The sequence below is a fragment of the Nelumbo nucifera genome, chromosome 3 (assembly GCF_055504915.1).
Source record: "Nelumbo nucifera cultivar China Antique chromosome 3, China Antique-T2T, whole genome shotgun sequence".
NCBI classification, from domain to species: Eukaryota; Viridiplantae; Streptophyta; class Magnoliopsida; order Proteales; family Nelumbonaceae; genus Nelumbo; species Nelumbo nucifera.
Genome location: NC_142651.1, coordinates 89,445,953 through 89,472,273, shown reverse-complemented (window position 1 = coordinate 89,472,273; position 26,321 = coordinate 89,445,953). Strand labels below are relative to the sequence as shown.

General features: G+C 39.6%; 1 protein-coding gene across 1 annotated transcript in view; it reads left to right on the top strand.

The window, feature by feature from the left end:
* Positions 1 to 9,016: 9,016 nt before the first annotated feature.
* LOC104587675 (cold-regulated 413 inner membrane protein 1, chloroplastic-like) overlaps positions 9,017 to 26,321 on the top strand; it is a 50,158-nt gene continuing 32,853 nt past the window's right edge. Inside the window, exons 1-2 of the mRNA XM_010245370.3 lie at positions 9,017 to 9,248; positions 9,326 to 9,439. Coding sequence (XP_010243672.1) covers positions 9,127 to 9,248; positions 9,326 to 9,439 — 236 coding nt within the window. The 5' untranslated portion in view covers positions 9,017 to 9,126. The remainder of the gene's footprint in view (positions 9,249 to 9,325; positions 9,440 to 26,321) is intronic.

The following is a 26,321-nucleotide window of genomic DNA, read 5'->3' as shown; positions in this document are numbered from 1 at the left end:
CAAAATGAATACTCTACTCCATTCCACTCATGCCATGTGCGAATCGTAGTAGAAATGAATACACTACACCCTAAACCTAAGAACAAAATGTTGAGTCTTTTACATCTTTTCTACTTATGGTTTAAATGGTGGGTTGAATTTTGTTCAAATAAAAAAGAAAAGAAGGAAGATATGTTTCAACCATTTTATGGTCAATATGGAAAAGTAGAAATGCATTTATTTTTGAAAATACTCCTATAGATCCCTATACTACTCTATTGTTTATTGGTAGGATGATAAAAGGAGAGGAAATTGACTTCCTAACCAGGATATATCAGCTTTCTTCCCTAACTCTTGATCATATCACTAGAACTTCTGTTTGGTTTACTCCGGTTTTGGGGTGTTTGAAAATTAATATTGATGGTAGCTTTGTATCTTGAGAGTTGACAGGTTTTGGGGATGTTGCTAAAGATTATAATAGCAAAGTGGTGGCTGCTCTTTTTAGTAATTGTAAAGTGAGTTTTCCCATTCAAGTTGAAGCAGCAACATCTCTACAAGGTAAAGTTAATCTCTCAGCTTGGCGCATCCTCCTTTTGTATAGAAAGTGACTGCCAAAACTTAGTAATGTTGTGAATAGAGGTTCCTTAGAAGTGGCTAAAGATGCAGCCTTCTTAGTTCAAGACATTTTAAGCTCTATAAAAAATAAAAGAATCTCTTTTTCTTTAGTAAATAGGACTATGAGCAGTGTGGCTCATAGCCTCGCAATGAAAAGCCTAAAAGAATTAGGTTTGTATTTTCAAGATTGCCCGGAGTGGATCTAGGAGCTAGTCCTAAAGGACTTATTGTCAGAATCAGTATTAATGTTATTGTTACAAAAAAAAAAAAGTAACTATGGGTTGGATATACGTTATACATAAACCCATATCAAGCCTAGCCTGTTGGTATGGATATTTTCAAATACTTATAAGAGTTGTTGGAACTAATCATGAGAAAATCGTCCAAAATAATCACTATCTCACATGGGATAGGTTGATTTTAGGAGTTCAGATCAAATACCAATACACCGTGCCAACAACATTCCAACTGACCATTACAATCGTATATTTGGAACATCTCTTCATGAATGACAAGGGAGATGTTCCCAATGTGACGCTACAATGGCCTATTAAGACAAGGTTGGCAGCAGATCCCTACCCTAATTTTAGGGTTTTCGATCAAGTTATAAGATTTGAAAATTTTCATCTATATTGGGTTGGTTTTGGGTTTAGGCCCATTGAAAATTTAACAAAACTCCCAACCAAACCTAATTCAAGTTGCATCCCTACTTGTTTTGTTAAGGATCATTTGACAAAGTTGAATAGGCTGAATTGAATGGCTTATTGTTTTGTCTTTGCCTGTTCCCTAGTTCATGACATATTTCTAAATGATACAGTGATAAGCCTATTAAAATACAGTGTCTTTGTAGCGAAGTTTGGTCTTTTTCATTTCCTTTTTAGGTTCTATTTTGTTTATGTTCGTCTATTAGAGTTATAGGGGTATTACTATAATTTTCTTTTCTTTTGAATATAACATATTGGGTGGCAAGTTGTCTCTCTCCACAAAGATTGTTTTATCCTATTTTGCTTGTCTCCCTCTCTTCTTCTTCTTCTTCTTCTTCTTAATCCAAACTTATACCAGAACCTTTTTCTTTATTTTTTTAACTAAATACAGGCATGATAACATGGTATCAGAGCTTAGTTGATCGAGTTTCCTGACTACATCAATGAAGGATGCCTATAACTAGTTCGGTTGAGGTTTTCTACTAATACGAGAAGAGAGGAACCTAAAAGGAGTGATGGTCCAAAAGGTTAAGAGCCTTCTATGCCTCAAGTTGCATCGTTAGTTGACTACTTGATGGTGTTTTAGAATCCCTCTACTTGATAGTTCGAAAAGGGACTCTAAATGTGAAATTTGATTGATTGTTGTTTGTGGTTTATGTGTTTGGTGGGTTGTTTTCTAGGAATCATGAGGTTGGTTAACTCATAAAAGAAGTTTTTATGCTAATATTCTAGGTTTAGGGGTTATGGCTATGCTATTGAAGTTTCAGAACCAATAGTTAAGTCAGTTGAATGCTATTGTTGAGTCAGGAAGGTGTTCATCTTGGGAGAGTGTTGCAAAAATAACTAATGGCTACCTCTAGCAGTGAATCCAAAACTAGTGTGATAGTACAACCTGATTTCATGGTTGTACAGATGACGCCAGTTAAACTTAATCGCACCAATTATGTACCATGGGCAAAGTTGGTTGAGGTAAATTTGATGGCTAGAGGAAAGTTAAAATATATTAAAGAAAATAAACTAGAGCCAAGAGCTGTAGGGTATAATGCTTGGATCTACGAGAATGCATAGATTATGACATGTCTTTGGAATAGTTTAGAACCTCATATCAATGTGAACTTAATGTTCTTTGATACTGCGAAAAAAATTTGGGGACATACTAAGTAGTTGTGTTCGGGACAAGACAATGTAACTGGAATCTATCAATTGTATCAAGAATATTAACTACAACAAGGTGATAAAAGTGTGAAAAAGTATTATGCTTGATCGAAGAGTCTACAAAATGAGTTGGATTTTTATCAGTCCCTTTCGATTGATCTCAATGTGCAAAAACAACAAAGAGATCAGTTGGATGTGGCACATTTTCTTTCCGGATTGAAGTCTGAATTCGTACCGATGTGTGCCTAGATTTTAGGTAGCGGTGATATACCTACACTATCGGAAGTTTTTTCTCTATAGTGAGAAGGGTTACGAGTCCACAAGTAGATAGTTCTCCAATATTAGAAAATTCTACCCTGGTCGCAACTAGAGGTGGCTCACGTGGTAGAAGCAACTATCCTAGAGGGGGTAACTGTGGTGTGAGAGGATGTTGTAGTGGCAATAGAGATGGGAATTTTAGAGGCCATAGTGTCGGTGTTGGAGGACGAAGAATGATCAAAGAATGCAGCAATTGTAGACAGGAAGGACATACTATGAACTATTGTTATGATCTACATGGGCCACCAAGCATGTACTTGGGCCAATCATGCTGTTGTAGAAGGAGATATTGGTGCTACAAGAAATCACTCCACTACTTTAGGTACTAGGAAGGAGAAGGAAATGGTTTCCATCACCCAAGAAGAGTATGAAAAACTTTGTCTGTCTTCTTTTTCTTTCAATTATACTGCAACTCTTGCAAAGTCAAGTACAACATGTTTTGTTTCCTCTTATAAACCATGAACTATTGATTCTAGGGCATCATATCACATGACTGGGTCCTTAGACTTATTTGCATCCTCATCCCCTTCCCTACCACCCAGTCAGTTACTTTGGTTCATGGTACTACCTCCTTTGTTTCTACTACCAATGTTGTTACTTTACATTCTGATTTCACTTTGTTGTCAGTTCTATATGTTCCTAAATTTCCTTTTAGTCTTATGTCTATTAGTAAATTAATAAAGCTGGAGGATTGTATTATCTCGATGATGGTGCATTACAGACAACTCTTCATTCCTCTATTACACTGTTGCAATGGCACTGTCAGATGAGTCATCCTTCTCTTCCAGCTCTTAAGAGTCTTATTCCAGATGTTCTGTTTGTTTATGAGTTACAATGTAAAGTTTGTCAGCTTAGTAAATACCATCGTGTCTCGATTATTTCAAGGGAATCTACTAGAGTTTCAAGTTTCTTTGAACTTGTTCATTCAGATGTTTGGGGTCCTTTTCTAATTGAGTCTTACAATGGTTTTAAATATTTTATTTCCTTTATTGATAATTATTCAAGAATGACTTAGATATATTTAATGAAATCTCGTACAAAAGTGTTTGATATATTTCTCCTTTTTTATGCTGAAATTAAGAATCAATTTGGCATCTCCATTAAATACTTCCAGTCTAACCATGCAAAAGAATATTTCCAATGCATGTTTCATGTGCTCTTTGAATCTCATGGCATAATAAATCAATTATCCTCCTCCTCTACTCCACAACAAAATGGAGTAGTTAAGTAGAAGAATAAACATTTATTTGACATTGATTGGGCACTTTTGATTCAAATGTTGGTTATAAAAAATATTGGAGTGATGTTTTTCTTACATATTGTTTTCTCATTAATCGTATGCCATCTTCTGTGTTAAGTGGCTCATCTCCTTTTTTTTCTATTTTCTTTCCTTCACAATCTCTGTTCCCTTTGCCTCCATATGTCTTTGATTGTGTTTGTTTTGTTTATTGCTTGGGTCTACCGTTGGAGAAATTGGATGCTCATGCTCTTAAATAAGTCTTTTTGTGGTACTCTCGAACCCAAAAAGGATATGAGTGCTACAGCCCTTCCCTTTGTTGCTTCTTTGTTATTCCCAATGTGACCTTACTTGAAAATGTTCCTTTCTTCTCCTCAGTTAAGTCTACTTCTCTTGATACTTTATCCCCACCTCCTCTTCCCTTACCAATGGAGGAGGTGTCTATGATTGCTCTTGTTGCTCAAGAGTTGATCCGACCACCGCTCCAATGCATGTGTGCTCATGGCCCTCGTGGTATTGTGTTTTAGCCTTTCTAGCTCCATCTCAGCCATCATCAGCTACTTTGTCGATGGATCCATCTCAGTTAGATCTCTCCATTGTGCTTCGTAAAGGTAAATGTTCTTGTACTGAACATCCTATATCTCGTTATGTTTCTTTTGCCCATTTATCCCCATCCTATCGGAATTTTGTATCCCTTTTATCTTCTCTATTTGTTCCTAGATCTCTTCATGATGTTCTTCATTCTCTGGAATGGAAGAGGGTGATGGATGAAGAATTTCATGCTCTTCAATGTACTTAGGACCTTACTTCTCTACCTCTAGGGAAGAAAGCAATTGGTTGCCGGTGGATTTACATTGTTAAGCATCTTGCCGATGGTAGTGTTGAGAGATATTAAGCTCACTTTGTAGCCAAAAGTTATACAAAAATCTATGGAATTGATTATACTAATACTTTTTCACCTATAGCTAAGTGGGTTTAGTCCAGGTGCTTATTTCCTTGGGTGCACACTTTGATTGACCTTTGTTTTAGTTGGATATTAAAAATCCATTTCTTCACAAGGACCTAGAAAAGGAGGTGTATATGGAGGAACCTCCTGGGTATGTTGCTTAGGGGGAGGAAGGTAAAGTGTGTTGGTTGAAGTGATGAGTATGGCATTGAAAAGCTTAAACAATTCTTATAAAGCCAGTTCCAGACTAAGGACTTGGGGCACTTGAAATATTTTATAGGCATAGAAGTTGCAAGGTCAAACTGGGGAATCTTTTTCTCACAAAGAAAGTATGTGGTTTTCTTGTTGGAAGAGATTGGTTTATTATGGGCAAAGCCAGTGGATACCCCTATAAATCCAAATGTGAAGATATCCAATAGTGAGGGGAACCCCTAGTTGATCCAGGACAATACAGGAGAGTAGTTGGAAAACTTATTTATCTTACCATCACAAGACCAGACATTTCCTTTAGTGTTGGGTTATTATGCCAATTCATGTAGAACACAAAGACAATGCTTTGGGAATATATTGTTAGAGTTCTACGCTATTGGAAGGGTGGTCCAAGTAAAAAGTTTTTGTATAAGAAAGGGATAGAACTTTCCTTAGAAGGACACTGAGATGCTGATTGGGCAGGATCAATTATTGATAGGAAATCAACAACTGCTTATTGCATATTTTTGGTAGAAAATTTGATTATTTAGAAAAGCAAGAAGTAGAATGTGATGGCTAGGAATAGTGCTGAGGTAGAGTACAAAGCCATGGCCTACACTACATGTGAGTTGGTTTGGTTGAGACACCTGTTACTAGACCAAGCAACCATTCATATATCCTCTAATCTAGTGTATCATGAAAGAACTAAATACATAGAAGTGGATTGTCATTTCATGAGAGAGAAGGTGATTAGTGGAGAGATTACTACCCCATATCTGAAGATCAACTAGTCGACTTATTTACCAATGGCTTAAGCGGTGCTCGGATGAAATACATTTGTAACAAGTTGGAGCTGTATGATATATATTCTCCAACTTGAGGGGGAATGTTAAAATACAATGTCTTTGTAGGGTAGTTTGGTCCTTTTCATTTCCATTTTAGGTTTTGTTTTGTCTTTATTCATATATTAAAGTTGCAGGGGTATTATTGTAATTTTCTTTTCTTTTGAATATAACATATTGGGCGGTAGCTGTGTCTCTATCTACAGAGATTGTTTGCCCTATTCTGTTCATCTCCCTCTTCTTCTTCTCCATCACTTCTCTATCCATACTTATACCAGAACCTTTTTCTTTATTGATTTAACTAAATACATGCCTAATAACAAAGCTATTCAGTTCTGCTAATTTAACAGGCATAAAAAACCCCTTACATTATTGCTCCATCAACTGAGTTGGAATATCCTCCCAACAAAAAACTATCCCAGTACAGTTCAAACATGATTTGTGCCCACACATCTTACCATGCATGAGATGTGTGGATAGATCATGTTGGAACTTGTTCAGACAGTTTTTTTTTTGTTGGGAGGAGATCCAAACTCCCCATAAATCGAATCTCCTCATATAATGGTCATCACACCCACCTCAAATCACTTGCAGCCATGCATTGGGGATACACAAGTATGGGAGATGTTCATCGAATGGTCCTACACTCACTTCATAGCACTTGAATCCACATAATGGGAACATACAAGTATGGGAGATGTTCTCCATGTGAGGCTACAAGATGATTGGATTGGCTCCATACAAAGCATCCCCCACATGCACCCCACAGTAAATCCCAACCATGTATTGGGAACATCTCCCCTTGATTTGAGATGTGCAGTGAGGAGTGTGTAGGAAGCCAATATGGACTCAGTTGCAACATGCTGTAAGGGAGATTAGATGAGTTCGGCTTTAGTTAGGGCAAAGCCCATTCAAGCAGCCTTTACTTCCATGCATCGAGAATATCTCTATACTTGTGTACTTTATTTCATGGGGAGATACTCCCAATGCAAGGTTGCAAAAGGCTGTTAGAACGATGTGGGCATAGATTTTCCCTGATAGATACTCCCAATACTCCCAATGCAAGGTTGCAAAAATGTACTTTCTTACATTTTTCTTTCTTTCCCTGCATTTTCCTTCAAACCAAACATAACCTTAATTAACAACCTCTTGGATTAAAATTTGGGTAAATTTCTTAAACAACCCTTATGGTTTAGTTAATTGACTAAGTGTACCCTTATTGTTTGAAAATTGATGGACACTACCCCTATTATTTCTGACAATTGACTAGTTCTACCCTTACCTTTTAAATCCGTTAATAAAATATTAACGAAAGACTAAAATGTCTGTTTTACCCTTGAAAGCTCCTCTAATTCTTCTTCAGTCTGGTCTTCGCCACCTAAGTCTAGTCTGGTCTTCATCGTCGTCATCCCTGCAACTTGTGGTAGTAATCTTCTTCCTCCACTTCCTCCCCCTCTTCGTTTTCCCCTCACCTCCCCTATATATAATCCCATCTCAGTTTCCTTATCTGAGATTAGGAGGGAAGCTATGGAGGAGGTTTGATTAATAACAGATTTGGTCGAAACAAGACAGTTCAAAGGATTAAAGAGAACAAACAGGAAGAACTTAGAAGGAGACTTGGATGGGCGGGATCTATGAACGGATTTGAAGGAGCTTTGAACAGTAGTGGATCTGGTTGCAGACTAGGATGGCGGTGACCGGTAAGGAGATTTTCGAGCAGCACACGACTAGACACCAAAAACATGATTGTTTGTTTCGACTTGGACGGCGATGACCAGTAAGGAGATTTTCGAGCAGCACTCAACTCGAGACCGTCAGCCTTCTTCTCCAACCTTGAACGATGGTGACTAGTAAGGAGATGCTCCATTTCTTCTTCCCTTTACAGAGATGGACGATAGCAAAGTCGACGGAGAACCCTGCATCTGTTTTAAAATTGGTCCCGAGTAAAAAGTGAGCCTCCCTCGATCATACGCTGTTGGATTTAAAATTGGTCTTTAAAATTTGAAACCCAGAGTACAAGAGGACACATACTTTTTTCCATGAGTCAAAATAAAAGGAGTGAAAACTGAAAAGACGCAAACGCTCCTACAGACTACGGTTCTTCCTCTTTGATTTTTTGTCCTTTACAGAGATGGACGATAGCGCTGGCCCATCAAAATGGGTGATTCATCTGGTGGTAGCACTGATTATACTTGAGAAGGAGGAGAGAGAAAGAGACAAAGAACTCTACTGTTGTCCATCTCTTCGGTGGTGCTGCTTATGCATCAATGGCTTCTATTGTTATATCCAAGAGAGCTTGGAGCCAGGCAATGATTTGCAAGGTTTGAAACCAACGACAATCTAGTATTGATTGATGATCGGAGGAAGATAGAGGGAAGATGGAGAGAGGTTTGAAGAGGAAGGGGACGATGCATGGTAACATTGGATAAAAGAGAGAGAAAGAGGGGGAAGAGCGAGAGGTTGGAGGTGAGGTGGAGGGTAAAATTGGGTTTTAAAAAATTATATGTCATGTGCATATGAATTTTGACGGAATATTAACAAAACCTGACGGTAAGGGAAAAGCTAGTCAATTGTCAGAAACAACAAGGGTTGTGTTAGTCAATTTTAAAACAATAAGGATATACTTAGTCAATTAGCTAAACCATAAAGGTAGTTTAAAAAATTTACCCTTAAAATTGGATAAGAACAATTTTACGTAATGCTATAGATATTCAATCAAGTTGTTTAAGTTGAAGATTCCATTTTGACCGTTTCTGCAAGGGAGACGTGTCAATATGAGATGACGCGGAAAACATCACACGTTAACGGTCCTCATGAGATGGTATACAATAGTTTTGGTGTATAGTACCACCTCATTTGTCGTGTACCTAGGACCTGATGTGCACGTGCCTGTTTTGCAGATCTCTATGATCTGAGGCGCCCATTTGTGAGGAGCATCCCGTCTCCTAGGGTCCACTGCCACATGAAAACTCCTGCAAAGTACACTCCACCTGTAACTTTCCCACTCGCCATAAATCTTCTCTCTCTCCCTCGATACTCTTAACGATACTCTCTCGTCTCTCCTAATTGTCTTTCTCTGCTCTCCGCTCTCGCGAACTGCAAAGAGAGAATTCGAAGAAGAAACGAAGCAAGAAAGGAGAGATGTTATCTCTTACTCTAACCTCTGCACAGCCTTTCTCCGTTTGCAGGCTACAACAGAGTAAACAACGGTTCGCTTTCCTCGACGACTCTCGATATCCAAGATATCATTTTCATCCGTTGAGGTGAGTAGAGATATCTAAATTGCTTCATTTAAATTTAATGAAAGAATCTGCTCATTGGAATCACTGAATATTTGCAGAGTGTCGCCCAACCTTCGTCAAATGAACAAGAAACGGCGAGGATTTGGCGCTGTTTGCTACTCTGCTCCTCTTACTCCTCAAAATCTTCAATGGGTCTCAGCGGTTGCTTCCGCGTAAGTCTCTCTCCCCATGTCTCAGTATACTAATTTTCGAATGTTTGGAAGTTGGAATAAATGGTATTGCGAAGAGGTAGCTCGATTTAGATTACTGTAAGGGTGTTTAAAATGCTAAAATAATTTGTTTTACTTGATTTTCCATTTCTGTAGAAATACCAAAAGAAAAAAAAAAAGAATTTGTGTCTTGAACCAGTGATTTTCTATCTAAAATCCTTGGATGGAATTAAGGACATTGCGGAGTCATCTTGCCTGCCAGGAATAAATTTCGTCTGATATTGCAATGTTAGTTGTTTTGGTATTGTCTTAAGGGCATATATTTAGGTAGCGACTAGGTTTGAAATGAAAATATCGTGCACAAGGACAGCATTTGTAAAGTGGGTTTTGTTTAGTGAACTATGATCCTAAAAATGAAATGGAGCAAAAATAGGTGTAATAGAGTTTAACATGCCTCATGGGTCTAATTTCTGCAATGATATTTCCTCAAAATTATATAAGCTACAATCTTTGAATGCTTAGCCATTATCAATATAAGCATCACCTTTCACATTGTATTGGGTTCGGGGCCAACTTGTGCATGGATTGGACTAGGCGCCAAAAAAATCAGAGATGGAAAAAAAGTGCTTGGAACAAGGAATGAAGAACTGAAAGATTCTAGTGGTTTCTTGTAAATCTTTATGTAGCAGAAAATTAATATATAATAGCATCTTGAATAACCAAGATCACGCCCATGATGGTGCACAAAACCATAGTTTAAAAAACTAGCTAAATTGCATACCTATTTGTAGGTCGATTTGCACTGAGAGAGTCTGGAAGAAGATGTAGATTCAAAATTTCAGCCTTACAATTGTTTGGCCTCTAAACCAGTCCACACGAAGCAACAACATTCCAAAGCTCCCTTTCACAATGAGGATGGTGATCCAAGAGAGAAAGGGAGAGAAAAGAGGGTTGGGGTGAACCAGGAGTTGTGCACTTGTGCTAGAAATCCTTCTAAGAGATTAGGATTTTAGAGAACTAGGAGAGTCTCACATTAAACCCTAGGCCGCCCCTCTCTTTCTTATATAGAGTTGTGCTCCTTTTCTTATTAGGAGTCCCTATCTCATAAGTTTTCTCTGAATTACAATCAGGTCCCCTTTAATTATAAACTGGTCCCCATGTCTGGTATGAATTATACAACTGAACTACTCTTATAATGGTATAAAACTAGCGTGATGGAAGGTAGGGACCAAGGGGATGCAAGATATTCAGAATCTGCCATGGGCTTTACTCCGGCAATGAAGTGGGAAGGAGGTGATGGTTGAAAAGAAAGTTTTCTTGTTTGAGGAAACAAATGGAGGCTCTTCAGTGAAAACCAAAGAGGATAGGAGATCTATGATGATTATGTTTAAGGATTCTCTGGACTGGTTTAAGGGATTCATTGATGGGGCGGTGTTAACCTCCACTTCACCAGGTTGGGGGAGTGAGATTAGCAAGGAGGGAGAACTACTCTGAAACTGTGAGATGCAATGAAAGGGGTTCCTTCATCTTGTTAATTGAAACCTTCGGAAACAATTGAAGGCAACTCATTTGTTTTCCAGAGGGAAGGGGAAAACTTGGCTGGGTCAAGATTGCGGAGGTATTGGAGGACTTAGCACAAAGAAGGTGGCAAAACAGGTTAGGGCATGGGGTGCCGATTGTGAAAACTTCCGAACTGGTAGTGGGGCATGGTGAAAAGGAAAAAGAGGACTTCAAGGAGGAATTAATGTGCAGTGGTTTGACTCTAGTGAATGTAAAGACTGATTTCTGTCGCTTGGGAGCACCCTTTTATGCTATATCTTATGTACATTATTCTTTCTTTATTTTCTTGTAAAGTCACAGCTGTCCTTCACAGTTGTCCTTTCCATATTTGTGTTATTTAATTCTTTATTGTAAGAGAAGGACACAGCTGTCCTATCCATATTTTTGGACACTACTCTTCTATATAAGAAAATCCTTCAGGGCATGTAGATAATGAGACACACCCTTTCATATTCTCTGTGCAGTTTGGACTGTCTCTGTAATGGTACCAGAGCAGGATCAATCCTAGAACTGCTGTAGCTCTTTCTCTTGTCTGCTGTCTACTTCGAATGAAGTGCATCAGAAGTCATATCTTCTCTGTAATCTTTGAGATTGATCCTCTAAGGGCTGTTTTGATCAGTCTTCTTCTGGGCTGTTTTATAGTAAAGGACGAGTACCAGGTTGGTGTTTGCTTCAGTTCTCTCTCCTGATTTATTGGATAGCCCTAAAACCCTAGATCTGGTGTCACCCAGATCTACTCTTGCTTCTCATATCATTGCTTTGTAGTTGGGTTCCTTGCTGGTAAGTTTTTTTTTTGACTTCATCTTTTTGGAATCGACCCTGTACTTTCTTTTTCTAGACTGTCAATATTTCAGCAACTTCTGGGTAGCTTTTACTTGATAAAATCTGTTCTCACTTAGTTATATCAGATCTGTAGTGTTTGATCTGAGACTTGCTCTATCATTTTTACTTGCTGGAACTTCAGTTCTTGTTGTTTTTCTTACTGAAATGATTTTAGACAAGAGAGATTTATTGTCAATCAAATTCGATGGAAGTAACTATGCCCTATGGAAGTTTCACTTCCAATTTTATGTTGAAGGCCAAGGACATTGGGGCTATGTGGATGGTTCGGTTGTCAAACCTGATGAACCTGATAATAAAGGGCTTAAGCAGTGAAAGATAGATAATGCAAGAATAACTTTATGGTTTCTTGGTTCGATATTCCAATGAGGAGCTTCAAGACTGCAAAGGAGATGTTTGAGTACATGGAAAAGGTCTACCAATAGTCTAACTTATCTAAATATCAAATTGAAACAGAAATCTTCTCTTACATCCAAGGGGAGAATTAGACTCAAGAGTGCTTTTCTGGTTTCATTAATTTGTGGACTGAATATGAATCGGTACACATGGGGGACTCTTTGTCAGCATGTTGTATCAAGACAATGAAGGAACATTTTGACAAAAGGAAGATTATGCATTTCCTGATGCATTTACTGCCTGAATATGAAGTGAGTAGATCAAATATTCTGAGTAGAGACACTACCCCAAATCTGGATGCTTTGTTGGGAGAATTCCTCAGGGAAGAAATAAGATTGGTTACTCAATCCACCATTAATGGGAAGCATGAATATGGAACTGGAACTGTCTTCTTTGCAAACAAACTAAAGCAAAAGAAGGATCTCTCTAAGGTACAGTGTTACGAGTGTAAGGAATATGGTCATGTTGTCTTTCATTGCTGAAAGAACACTTGTACCTATTGCAAGCAACCTGGACATATAATATCTGAATGCTCCACTAGGCCATCCAAGGAAAACTCCTCAGCATACAAGAAAAATCAGTATAGAGCTTATCAGACTACTATGGATGCTTCAGATGGTGGTACATATTCTTCTTCTTCTGCACCAACACAAGTCAAAGGTGAGTCTTCTGGAGGTATAACTGAGGAAAAGATGTGACAGCTGGTGTCTTCATCCATTTCTTCTGCATTCTTTGCTATTAGGCTATCTGGTGAGTCTTCCCTTTCTTGTTCTTCTCTTAGTCATCTTTGGGTAATTGACTCCAGTGCCTCTTATCATATGATAGGGGCATATTCTGGTCAATATTTTAAACCTAAAGTCTTCAATAAGCATATCATTGCAGCTAATGGTGAGAAACTTGAGATTCTTGGCTCTAATGATTTGACCTTACATACCTCTTCTTCTTCTTCTTCTTCTTCTTCTTCTTCTTCTCAGTTTCACCTTCCTAAAATTCTTCTTGTTCCCAAACTTACTACTAATTTAATTTCTATTGGACAATTAGTAGAAGATGGTAGCATTTGTTTCCTTTTCTCGTGATGGATGTTTGATCCAAGACCAGTGAACTGGGACGGTAAAGGGGAAGGGGCATAGGTTGGGACGGCTATTCACTTTGGAGTTTGAGAAATCACAGTTTTCACCAAATTTGTCATGTTTAGTTTCTACTACACCTAGTATTGAACTTGTTTGCAGTGAGTGGCAGCTTTGGCATAGACGCCTTGGCCACCCTTATGTTAAGAAACTTGAATCTTTGTTTCGTTTTGGTTGTTTATTATCTACTGTTGCTTCTTTTGCTCATATTAATAAATCTTGCATTTCATGTGGTTTGAGTAAAGGACATGTCTTACCCTTTCCCTCTACTACTGAACACTCTTTAGTTCCCTTTAAATTGATTCACAGTGATGTTTGGTTGTCTCCCATACCCTCAAGGTTGGGGTACCGATACTTTGTTATATTTGTGGATGATTGCACATGATATACATGGATATATTTTTTAAGACAAAAGTCAGAAGTTTTCCCTACCTTTAAATTGTTTCAGGCTCTTGTTAAAAACCAGTTTAGTGCTACGATTGGTGTTTTCCGAATAGATTTAGGGGGGAATACCTTGATGGAGATTTTCAGACCTATTTGAGGGAACTGGGGATTCAATCACAGAGATCCTGTCATGGGACCCCACGACAAAATGGGGTGGTAGTGCTGAAGAATGGACACATATTGAGTGTGGTGAGAACCTTGTTGCAAGACTCCCATGCACCCACTTTCTTCTTCATGATGTTTCTCCCTTCCAATGCTTATTTCATCGGCATCCAAACTTTTCTTTGCTTCACGTTTTTTATTGTGCTTGCTTTGTTCATCTTTCCCCCCATGAACGCACAAAGCTCACACCTCAGTTGGCTTTGTGCATAGTTGTCAAGGCGACTAGGCGAGGCTAGGTGACCATGGGGCGCCCAAGCGCCTAGGCGACGACAGAAGAAGAAGAAGGAGGGAGGAGAATACCACCCCTGTTTTTTTGAAAAAAAAAATATTGAATTTGGGTTGGAAGAAGAGGAGGAGGAGGATGAGGCGCCCCTGTTACTGAAGCTGGATTTAGGCGCCCACCTAAGTCTTTGGGCGGTCGCCTAGTATACAAAACTATAGGCGTTTGGGCGAGGCGACACTGTAAAACCGCCTAGTCGCTTAGACGTCGCCTTGACAACTATGGCTCTGTGTGCCTTCATGGGTTATAGTTTGGATCATAAGGGGTTTCTTTGTTATGACCCTCAATTAAGGAGGGTCCGAATTTCCAGAAATGTTGTATTGCTTGAGAATGTTTCCTTCTTTGCTTACATTGTTAAGCTGCCTGCTCCTTCTATGTCTGTTTTGCACTCTTTTGAATCCACAGGTACTATAAACTCCACTTCCTCTTTCGTGGAGTCTCTTTGCCATTATGTAAGGAAGCGAATGGCCACTTCAACACTTGCTCCCTTGCCCTCTTCTCCACCAGATTACGACTCCTCTCCTCCTCATGATACTGTAAGTAATACTCTAGAGTTCACCTTCTGTGACAATTTCATCTCCTCCACCGCTCCGTCATTCCTCGTGTTTCTAGACCCCCTTATGGCTATGGTTTTCCTACCAACCATAGCTCCTTTTCTGTTGTCTTGACATCTACAGATATTCCAAAGACTCATCAGCCGACTATGGTAGTTCCTCATTGGAAAGAAGCTATGGATGCCGAAATTCAGGTCCTCATAGAAAATGATACTTGGGATTTTGTTCCTGCACCCTCAGATGCTTCAATCATTGGGAGTAGATGGGTATATTCCATCAAATTGAACAGATGGTAGTCTTGATAGATACAAATCTCACTTAGTTACACAAGGATACAAACAAGAATATGGAATAGATTATGATGAGACATTTGCTCCCGTAGCTAAGATGACCACTGTTTGTTTGTTGCTGGCCATATCTGCATCTAAACACTAGGAGATTCATCAGATGGATGCCAAAAATGCTTTCCTACACGGGGATCTCAAGGAAACTGTTTATATGAAGCCTCCTCTGGGATACTGTGATGGTTCTCTTGGTGTGTCGGCTTAAAAAGTCCTTGTATGGTCTTAAACAAGCCCCGAAGGCATGGTTTGAGAAATTTCGTTTTTTTTTGATGAATAATTTGAGAAATTTCGTTGAATAATCATAGATGCAAGATTCACTCAGAGTTCCTTAGATCATTCATTGTTCATATCTAGGCACCCCCAAGGAATTACACTATTACTTTTGTATATGGATGACATTTTCATTACCGGTGATGACAGTCATGACATTTCTTCTTTAAAGCAGCTTCTCAGTCAGTCCTTCAAGATGAAGGACCTTGGTCACCTTACTTATTTCTTGGTGCTAGAAGCCTAGAAGTCACTCATTCTTCCCGTGGGTATTTTGTTAATCAACACAAGTATGCAATGGATCTTGTGAAATCTGCAAACCTGAGTGATGACAAACAGGTTGACACACGTCTTGAGATGAATCTAAAACTTTCAAAGGATGATGGGGACCCCCTAGAAAATGCTACTCTTTATCGACAACTTGTCAGTAGCCTTATCTACCTTACCATGACACGTCCAGATATTTCTTATGTTGTCCAAGTGGTTAGTCAGTTTGTCTCTTCTCCTCGACAACCACATATGTCTGTAATTCTTTGTATTATCCGATACATTCATGAAACACTTTCACATGGCATCTTTTTTCCTACATCTACTCCACTCAGCTTATCCGCTTACGCAGATGCTGATTGGGCAGGTTGTCCAGATACTTGATGATCCACTACTGGCTGGTGTCTCTTTCTTGGTGACTCTCTCATATCCTGGAAGTGTAAAAAGCAACCTACTATCTCCAAGTCCTCTACGGAGGCTGAGTATAGGGCTATGTCCTCTGTCTGTAGTGAGATCATATGGCTAAGAGCCCTCCTCAATGACCTTGGTATCTCCTTGGCATCTCCAGTTTCGATTTATGCTGACAATGTAAGTTCTATCAAGATTGATACATTTGATACATTTGAAGGAGAAGCAGACACATCAAGAGACTCAACAGGGACAGGACGAGGAAGAGCAAACACCTGTGACAAATCCTCCCCCTGTGGATAATGTCCTTCTGGAGAGGAACCATAAAAGGGGGAAAGCTCATCAAAGGTGACATCCATTGAGACATACCGATTGCCAGACTTTGGATCAAAACAACAATAACCCTTCTGTGTGGGGGAATAACCAAGGAAGATACACTTTTGAGCTTTGGGTTCAAATTTATGCCTTTGGACACTTGGAACTTGTACATAACAGGTGCAGCCAAAGACACGAATAGGAACAGGAAAAAGGTCCTTGTTCGAATGAAGAAGATTGAAGGGAGAGTTAAACCCCAAAACCCTGGATGGCATACGTTTTATAAGGTAGGTGGCAGTAAGAACATCACCCCAAAACCTGGTGGGAACATGTGAGGCAAATAAGATACTTCTTGCAACTTCAACAATATGCCTATTTTTCCTCTCAGTAACCCCATTCTGTTCCGGGGTCCTAGCACATGAGCTTTGATGAATAACCCCCATGTCAGAGAGATAGCAGGATAGGTTTTTATCAAAGTATTCTTTTGCATTGTCAGATCTGAAGATTTTAATCTTGGTATCAAACTGGGTTAGAACAAATTCATGGAATTGTCTTACAAGTCTTAGAATTTCATCACGGGATTTCATCAGGAATATCCAAGTGAACCGAGAAAAGTCATCAATGAACAGGATAAAATATTTGTAGCCACCCATGGAGGGTAAGTGGTAAGGCCCCCACACATAAGAATGCACAATATTAAAAGGAAAAGAAGATCTTTTATTGCTCAAAGGATATTGTTTCTACAATGCTTTGACAATTCACAAGACTCACAATGAAGACTGGACAAACTAATTCCCTTAAACAGTTCAGGGAATAGATGACTCAAGGCAGAAAAAGACAGATGACCAAAACGACGATGACACAACATAATCCGACTAACAGATTCTGAAGAGACAGATCCGAGAGCAACATTCCCAAGATGATCAGTGCATTGTCCCGGAGTATCAAGCAGGTATATTCCGTTCGCCTCATGGCCACTCTCAATCACCTTCTGAGACTCCAAATCTTGAAAAACACAGTAGGAAGGAAAAAATGTTACACAACAGTTTAGTGACTTGGTTAAACTACTCACAGACAACAAATTTGTATTTAGTTTAGGTACATGGAGGGCAGAAGGTAGGAACAAGGAATCCGTAGCCTTGATGGTTCCCTTACCAGAGATAGGGGCAAGTGAACCATCAGCTAAAGTGATTTTATCACGTCCAGGAAGCAAGTCATATGAAACAAACAAGGTAGACAGATTGGTCATATGGTCAGAAGCTCCTGAGTCAATAATCCAAGGGATCTTGAGATTACCTGAAGTGGTAGCATGATTGGCAGAAGCCCTTATACCTGAATGAGCAAATGCTGAAGCAGCAGAATTTCCTGAAGGGTTGGAAGGAGAGGTCACATCACTCAGCTGACTGATCATCTTTCCAAACTTTTCATATTCTGCTCTCATGGCTGCCAACTGTGCAGAAGCAGACATCTCTTCACTATCTGGCCCGACAGCTACATTTGCATTTCCTGATCTTTTACTATCATGTTTTTTCTGAAACCGAATGGGAACAAGATTAGGATGTAATTTCCAGCACTTGTCTTTGGTGTGCTTCGGCTTCTTGCAGTACTCACATATAACTTCTTTCTTTCCTGTGCCACCAGAAGTTCCAGCATTCCCTTTAGGTTTAATCTTCATATTGGCAAAGTGATCATTAATATCAGCCCCTTGAACCTGGACAACCCTTCTGCTCTCTTCACTACTCACCAATGCATAAGCTTGTGACAAAGAGACACACTCCTTGGAAAGAATATTCTGTTTTGTGATATCATATTCTGGGTTTAGTCTAGTTAAGAACTCAAAAACCCTGTTCCTTTCAACCAATTTTCTGTAGGTCTTTGCATCATTGGTGGTGTCCCAAGTTACAGCTTCTATTAGGTCAATCTCTTGCCATATGGACTTCAGGGTTGAGAAATATACAGCAAGAGGTTTCTTCCCTTGCCTTAAATTCTTTACATCACTTCTCAATTTATATGCCCGGGCCACATTGAGTTTTTGGGAATAGGTTTCTGCAACACTGTCCCAAATTTCTTTTGCTGAATTCATCCATAGGTAGTGTTGGCTGATTTGTGGCTGCATTGAGTTCACAAGCCACCCAATGACAGTGTAATTTTATTGCATCCACTTCTTGTAGGATGGATCATCTTCTGGGGGAGCCTTTTTACTCCCGGAAATGAACCCCCACTTTCCTCTACTACATACATGAATCTTTACTGATTGTGACCATGCCAGATAATTAGTTCCATCTAGTTTAGCTGTGGTCACAGTCAATAAGGAATCACTTGGAGTCCCCTGAACCAGTCCATATTCAGCACCACTTTTGTTTTCAAACTCTGAGGAGTACATCATGTAAACACTCCAAATATGATTTCAGATGAATTCTACAAGTATACTGAATGAGGACAAGCAAGAATAGAGTTCAGCCGACCACAAGAAGGCAACACACTGAGTTCAGCCGACCACAAGAAGGCAATACATTGAGTTCAGCCTTCAAGAAGTAAACAGAAACTTCTAGGCACTCAGCCGAAGTACCTTTTCAAATCTGGACTTCAAGGTAAATACCACTTGGTATTGCTGAAATAGCCCTTTTTACAAACACAGTGTGGGCAATAGAGACAACCCCACTGTCAAAAAGAAAAAAAAAGGCCTCAAGAATAGTTCGTACAACCCCCAAAAACAGCCAAATACAAGTAACAATCCACAGCTTTGTTACAAGGATGTTTCGACAGTTTTGACAGTCCAAGAAGGAGTGAAAAACAGCCCAGAAATTTCTGGGTTAAACTAGATTCAATGGCAGCCGAAGGTAGTATAGAACAACCAGAGTTTTCAGACACTTCTCCAAACACAGTCGAAAGTAATACAGAACAATCAGAAAACTGAGCACAACTTACAGTTCGAGCTTCAAAACATAACATAGCTGTTCCCCTTCCTTTTTTTTTTTCTCTGATTCTTCTTGGTCACCGAACCACTTCTCCAAGAGATTCTAGTCTTGGGCACTTCCAATGACCTCCAAGAATCAGGCAATACGAGCCTAAGCTTCCAGCCCTAGAATATTGAAGTTCGGGTATGCTCTGATACCATGAAGAAAACTGAAGAGAGGAGAGCTTGAGAGTTCGGCAATGAGGGACTGAGAATGAGAGTTTCGAACCTACTCTCTCTCAGCACCCTAACACTATTTTATTAAGATATATTTGAATAATTACAAGGAGGCCCTTAGTTGGGCAAGAATTTACAAAGAACTTAATATAGACAGGATGGGCCCAGAATATGGCCCATTACAGAAAAACATAAATAACAAGAAAGAATAAACAACCTATGGGCCATTCAGCCCATCTTCTCTACAGACACTATACCAGAACTCTTTTCTGCGCTAGGAAGCTGAACAGTCAGGCCGACACCTTCTTCCTTCTTGAAGTCGAGCATCAGGGATACAGCTTCTAGGAGATGAAGAGGCAACCTACTCGGCATTGGAGAATGACCTGGACGAACTTGCTCTGATACCATGTTGAGCAAGAGAAGAGAGGAGGAAGAGAGAAGAGAAGAGAGGATAGGTGAGAGGACTGAATGCCTCAAAAGAATGCTTCAGGCGAGTGAAGCAGTTGTTATTTATACTATACTAGTCGTACAACATAAAGTATGGAAAAATTACAGAAATACCCCTGTGGTACTAAACCTGTGTACAACATCTGTCAACAAATTTAATTGTTTTAACAGTGGGCCCCGATGATGGGTGGGACCCACTATGATGACTTGATAGTGAGTGTGGCCCACCTTAATGTTTTAAACTTGAATATTTTAACAATGGGCCCCATTGACAAGTGGGACCCACTTTGTTGATTTGAAAGTGAGTGTGGCCCACTTTGACATTTTAAACTTGAATATTTTAATAGTGGGCCCCGCTGACAAGTGGGACCTACTATGTTGATTTGATAGTAGGCATGGCCCACTTTGACATTTTAAACTTGAATATTTTAGCAGTGGGCCCCGCTGACAAGTGGGACTCACTATGTTGATTTGATAGTGGGCATGGGCCACTTTGACATTTTAAACTTGAATATTTTAGTAGTGGGCCCGCTAACAAGTGAGACCCACTATGTCGATTTGATAGTGAGAGTGGTTCACTTGAATATTTTAAACTTTTAATAAAAAATTAACATTCGGTTCTGCTGATAAGTGGGACCCATTATGCTAATTTGGTAGTGGAAGGCTCCAAATATTATTCAATTTAATCATTAAATTCTGCACTTCTAACAATAGATGGGGTCTACGAAATCAGTATAATTGATATCTGTTATGATAGTGGATATGGCCCACTAATCATCTTGTTTTAATGGTGGATAAGAGCCACCGGACTAGCCCAAAGATGATTAAATTAATCAGTGGACAGGACCCACAAAATCAGAATAAGTGATACTTGTTGTGAATAGTGGGTATGGCCCACTAGTTAGCTTGTTTTAATGGTGGATAAGAGCCATCGAATTATCCCCAAAGATGGTTGAATTTTACAGTGGGTAGGACCCACCAAATCAGATAGGTGACATCTGTTGTGACATTGGATATGGCCCACTAGTCAACCTGTTTTGATGGTGGGGTCAGATTTTATATATATATAGTGGATAGGATCCACTGAGTGAGTCTTAACTTGTGTGTTTTAGTTTTTTATTTAAAGGTGGTAGTATAATTTTATCCTTTCAAGGTGGATAAGATCCACATCATAGGATAGTGGGTCCTTCTGTAACTCTTGGCAGCAAACTGAAAACAGTGGGTCCCATTAGTTTGTTAGTAACAAGTGGCAAACCACCATATTCGTCCCCCTTCTCAGGTGGATAACAGTGCTGTAACAGGTGGCAAATGTGCTATTACATGTGGTAAACCAGCACATCTGTCCCATTTTCAGGTGTACTAAAAGTGGGTCCCAATTAGCCTATGGAAAGTTCTTTGGGATAGATAGAATCCACCGATCTTAACAGAGGCTCCCCAGTATTAATCCTTTTTTTTATCTATTTTATACATTCCTTTTGTGGTGGATAGAATCCACCGGATATGTAAGAAAATAATTGAGATAAGAGTTGGAGTTCAATAGAACTCTAGAGAGAGCGAGATAAGGGTTGAGAGTAGATAAAGTTTAAAGAGATAGAAGATAAGAGATAAAAAAATAAAATAAAATCTGTACCTGTGTATTTATCTTCTTCAATCAGTAGAACTACCAGTTCCCTCTTCTATTTTCTCTTTTTTCTATCTGCCGCCCCTTTTTCTTCTCCTCTCTCTCTTATATAGAGGAGGCAGTTATGGGTAGGGAGGTTAGATCAACCTCCCCACTCTTCATACATGGGGTGGTTGCTTAACTTCCCCCATAACCAGAATAATTTAAAGTTTTTATTTATGTTAAGTGTGGCCCCTCAAGCCTTATATATATATATTACATCATATATATTATATATTTTTAATCCTAAACACCCCCCAAAAGTTGGTGCTTTCTATTGGGAAGTTTATCATGAGAGCATCAACATGGGTGATTATTTCTTGCAAAAGAAAAGACCAAATTGGTGTTTGTCTCCCAATTGGTGCATTATTTGTAAGTTGAATGGTGAGAGTTCTTTCTATCTCTTAATTTTCTGTCCTTTTGCTTGTTGTATTTTGGTTTGGTTCTTCTCTTTCTTTGGTTGCCGGTGGATTCCTGCTGTTAGTTTGGAAAGTCTCTTTAGCGCATCCTTTTTGATAAGAACAAAAGGAAGAGGTAGAATTTTGTAGAATTGTGCTAGAGCAGCAATTATGTGGATTGTTTAGGAGGAAAGGAACTTAAGAATATTTGAGGATAAAGAAAGAAACAAGGAAGTAATGTTGGAGACTATTATAGATAGAGTTGTTCATTAGGTGAAGACTTTGAAACTATTCTTTGATTTCTTAGTGGAAGGCTTTTTTCGAAGTTGGGGGTTGATTGCCCTTTCTTCTTCTAGGAATCAAAAGGTCTTGGAGGTTTGGTCTCCCTCAAGTGAAGGTTGGATGAAACTTAACTTTGATGGAAGTAGTTTTGGTAATCCGGGTCCCTTTGGAATTAGAGGAGTGATTAGGGATGGGTATGGGAGCATATGTGGCTTGTTTTCAGGGCCTATTGAGCAAGATGATTCAAGGAAATCTGAATTCATGGCAGCTTTTATTGGGGTGCAAAAAGCCAAGGAAATGGGAATTACAAGATTGATAGTAGAAGGGGACTTAAAAGTGAAGGGATGGGAGATCCATCATATGGATGGCTGAACCCTGCAGGAAGGTTGGGTGAAATTTCAAAAATTTCTTTTCTCCCATCCGAGAATCGTATTCCCTAATTTAGAAACTGCATTTTCAAGGTTCGTTCTTGAATCCAAAATCGGAGCAGATCTGAAACCAAAAGGGAGGAGAGGGATATACTTAATACGAAGTAACAATAACTCCCAATGAAGGTGTTCACGCCCAAGGAAAAGACCAAAACCCACCTCCATTGAAGATGACACAATGTGTGGTGAATCAGGATCAACAGGACGGCTCTTTAGTAAGAACTGAAATTCTTCAGCAAGAATGAAAAAGGGCTGGTGAGCACGACTTCAGATTGTTTCTTCAGCCAAGAAACAATATCAAGAACATTTCTTGATCAGACCCACAAGTGGAGATCGAATTGGGTAGGGATGTTAAGAACAGGGGAGAACTCTGCAGATTGCTGTGTTGTGTTTAATTTGAAGAATTCGCCCCCTATTTATAGCCTTCTTGGATCAGCCTCCTAATCTAATTAGGAGAGAGTTTCCTAATCCAAATATTATATTTGGATCGGGACTCTTAAATGGATAAGACTTATCTTATCCTTCAGTTAATCCTAATCAGTTCAGAACTGAATTTGCCCCCTTTTAATTAACTAACTTAAGCCCAGTTCGAATTGGGCCTTACGTCCATTAAGCTTATGTGCTCACTTACTCTTTAACCTACTCCCCAATTGGCTCTCTTTGTATGGCGTGGGACCCTAACATTGATTTACATATCAGCCACATGGGTTCAGCTCAACCTTTGTTACAAGGCCTGGCCGAATTCACTGTAGGAGACAGTGAACCCCTGAGTCTATCACCATGGGCTCTTAATGGGCCCAACATTTACACTAAATGGTTCTTGGATCCAGCTGCCTTCTGAAAACCCAAGAACTGTGGGCAGATGCAAGATTAGCCTATCAGGTATTACCCTCAATGGTCTTACACTTAACCTCTCAGCCCATAATGATCAAACACTGCACGACAAGAGATGACCTATCCCTTGGCTGCAAGGTACAGTACTGCACTCTCTACTCACATGGATCCGGGGAATTAAAACCTTTTGCAAACATTTTGAAACCGTAATAATAATATATATATATATATGTATGTATTATCTCTATATAAATATATTTTGCAAAAACAAATTTCAATGTTTGAGATCAACTACCGGCAATTTAGGTTTCCATCAGAGAGTGCATTCCCCGATCATTTACTTTGTACGACAAAGGGGCTGATCCTGTACTATGATCACCCACTCGGGTGAATTCTTGGACTGTCCCAACATACCCAGGTTTTTGACTTCCTCTAAGGATCTCACTGATTGGTATATCAAAGACAGCCCAATCCGATACCTACTGCAATACCATAATCGAGTCTAGGGGTTAGGTGTTGTTAGACAGTGTATGCCCTTAGCTTCAATTAGAATGATCTACCTTATGACATTTAATGTAAATGAATAAAGTACATATTTGATTCATGTTATTATGGTGTGTTTCTGTGTAATTCCCTTAAACTGGACACATATGAGACTCGTGTTAGTTTAGAATCTTCACAGCCGTTGGATAGATCTGGTGAGATTTATCCTGCCAAGGCTGACATTGATGTGCCGCCAAGTTAGTTGGGGTGGCTTGTCTCAGCTGCCAGGGTGAGACCTGAGGTACATGCAGTGTGGGTTTTCTTGAAACCCTGAACCGGACCAGAATTCCAGTATTGCCCTGGACCTTGGAGATAGATGGGCAAAACTAGAATGTTACACCTGACCCCTAGACTCGATTATGATACTGCACTAGGTGTCGGATTGGGCTGCCTTTGATATGCCAATTAGTGAGATCCTTATAGGGGGTCAAAACCTGGGTATGTTGGGACAGTCCGAGAATTCATCTGAGTGGGTGATCATAGTGACAGGATCAGCCCCTTTGTCGGACGAAGTGAATGATCGGGGATGCACTATCTCTGATGGAAACCAAAGTTGTCGGCAGCCGATTTCAACCGTTGAAATTTGTTTTGCAAAATATATTTATATAGAGATATACATATATATATTATGGTTTCAAAATGTTTGCAAAAGGTTTTAATCCCGGGGATCCATCTGAGTAGAGAACGCAGCACCCTACCTTGCAGCCGAGGGAGAGGTCCTCTCTTGTCGGGCAGTGTTTGATCATTATGGGCTGAGAGGCTAAGTGTAAGACCATTGAGGGTAATACCTGATGGGCTAATCTTGCATCTGCCCACAATCCTTGGGTTTTTATAAGGTGGCTTGACCCAGGGACCATTTAGTGTAAATGTTGGGCCCATTAAGAGCCCATGGTGATGGACTCAGGGGTTCATTGTCTCCTACAGTGAATTGGCCAGGCCTTGTAACAAGAGGCTGAGCTGAACCCATGTGTCTGATGTGTAGATCAATGTTTGGGTCCTACGCCATACAAGGATACCCAATTGGGCAGCAGTTTGGAGGATAAGTGAGCACATGGACTTAATGGGCCTAAAGCCCAATTCGAATTGGTTTAATATGATTAATTAAAGAGGGGCGGTTCTGGGATTTAGATCAGCAGATAGGATAAGGGATTGTCCCTATCCACTCAGAAAGTCCAGATCCAAATAAAGATTTGGATAAGGAAACTCCTAATTGGATTAGGAGGGCTGATCTTTATCTGCAGATAAGATAAGGAATTATCCTTATCTCTTAAAGAGAGTCTAGATCCAAATACAAGATTTGGATTAGGAAACTCTTAATGGGATTAGGAGAAGCTCTCTTTAAGGCTATAAATAGAGGAGAAGGGCGAATCCCAATTCATCCTTCAAGATTACTGATTCAAGAGAGAAGACAACTACATTTGGACTGACGCCACCTTCTGCTCTTGCCCTCTCCAGTTGTTGCCGCCATTGCCAGTTCGATCTCCACCTGTAGGAGCGTTCAAGAAAGGTTCTTGATATCACTTTTTGGGAGAAAAACTGATATCTGATTCTAGGTGAAGGATCAGGTTCTTGTTGAAGAACAACCACCCTGCTGATTCTGCTCCACCCTACGCTGTGTCATCTTCAGTGGGAGCAGTCTTTGGTGATCTCCTTGGGCGTGAACACCTTCATTGGGAGTTGCCACTACTCTGTATCAGGTATATCCCTCTCCTACCTTATGGTTTCAGATCTGGTTCGGTTTAGGTTCAAGATTGATCCTTGAAAATGCAGTTTTCTAAAATAGGGAATGTGATTCCCACATGGGAGAGAGAAATTTTTGAAAATTTTCCCAACCTACCTGTAGGGTTTGGCCATCCATATGATGGACCTCTCATCCCTTTAGTGGTATCAGAGCCAGGTTCAAATCTTGAACTGAAATTAGCCAGATCTGGAACTGCGCAAATGGGCAGAAGGCGTTCTACCCGATTTGCGCAGGTAAATGATTTTCTGGGAAATCGGTTCCCAGATTAAGGGCTACTGGTCTGAAATAAAATTTTATAAATCTGAATTATATTTAGAATGGTTCTTTATATTTTTCTTGATTTATGGGTTGTTCGTACGACGGTGATCGTAATCTTGATTGGCGCAAGAAATCTGCGCTTTGCAGTTCTTTCACATTCTTGTCTGAATTATTTTTTTTTTTTAATTTTTGGACTG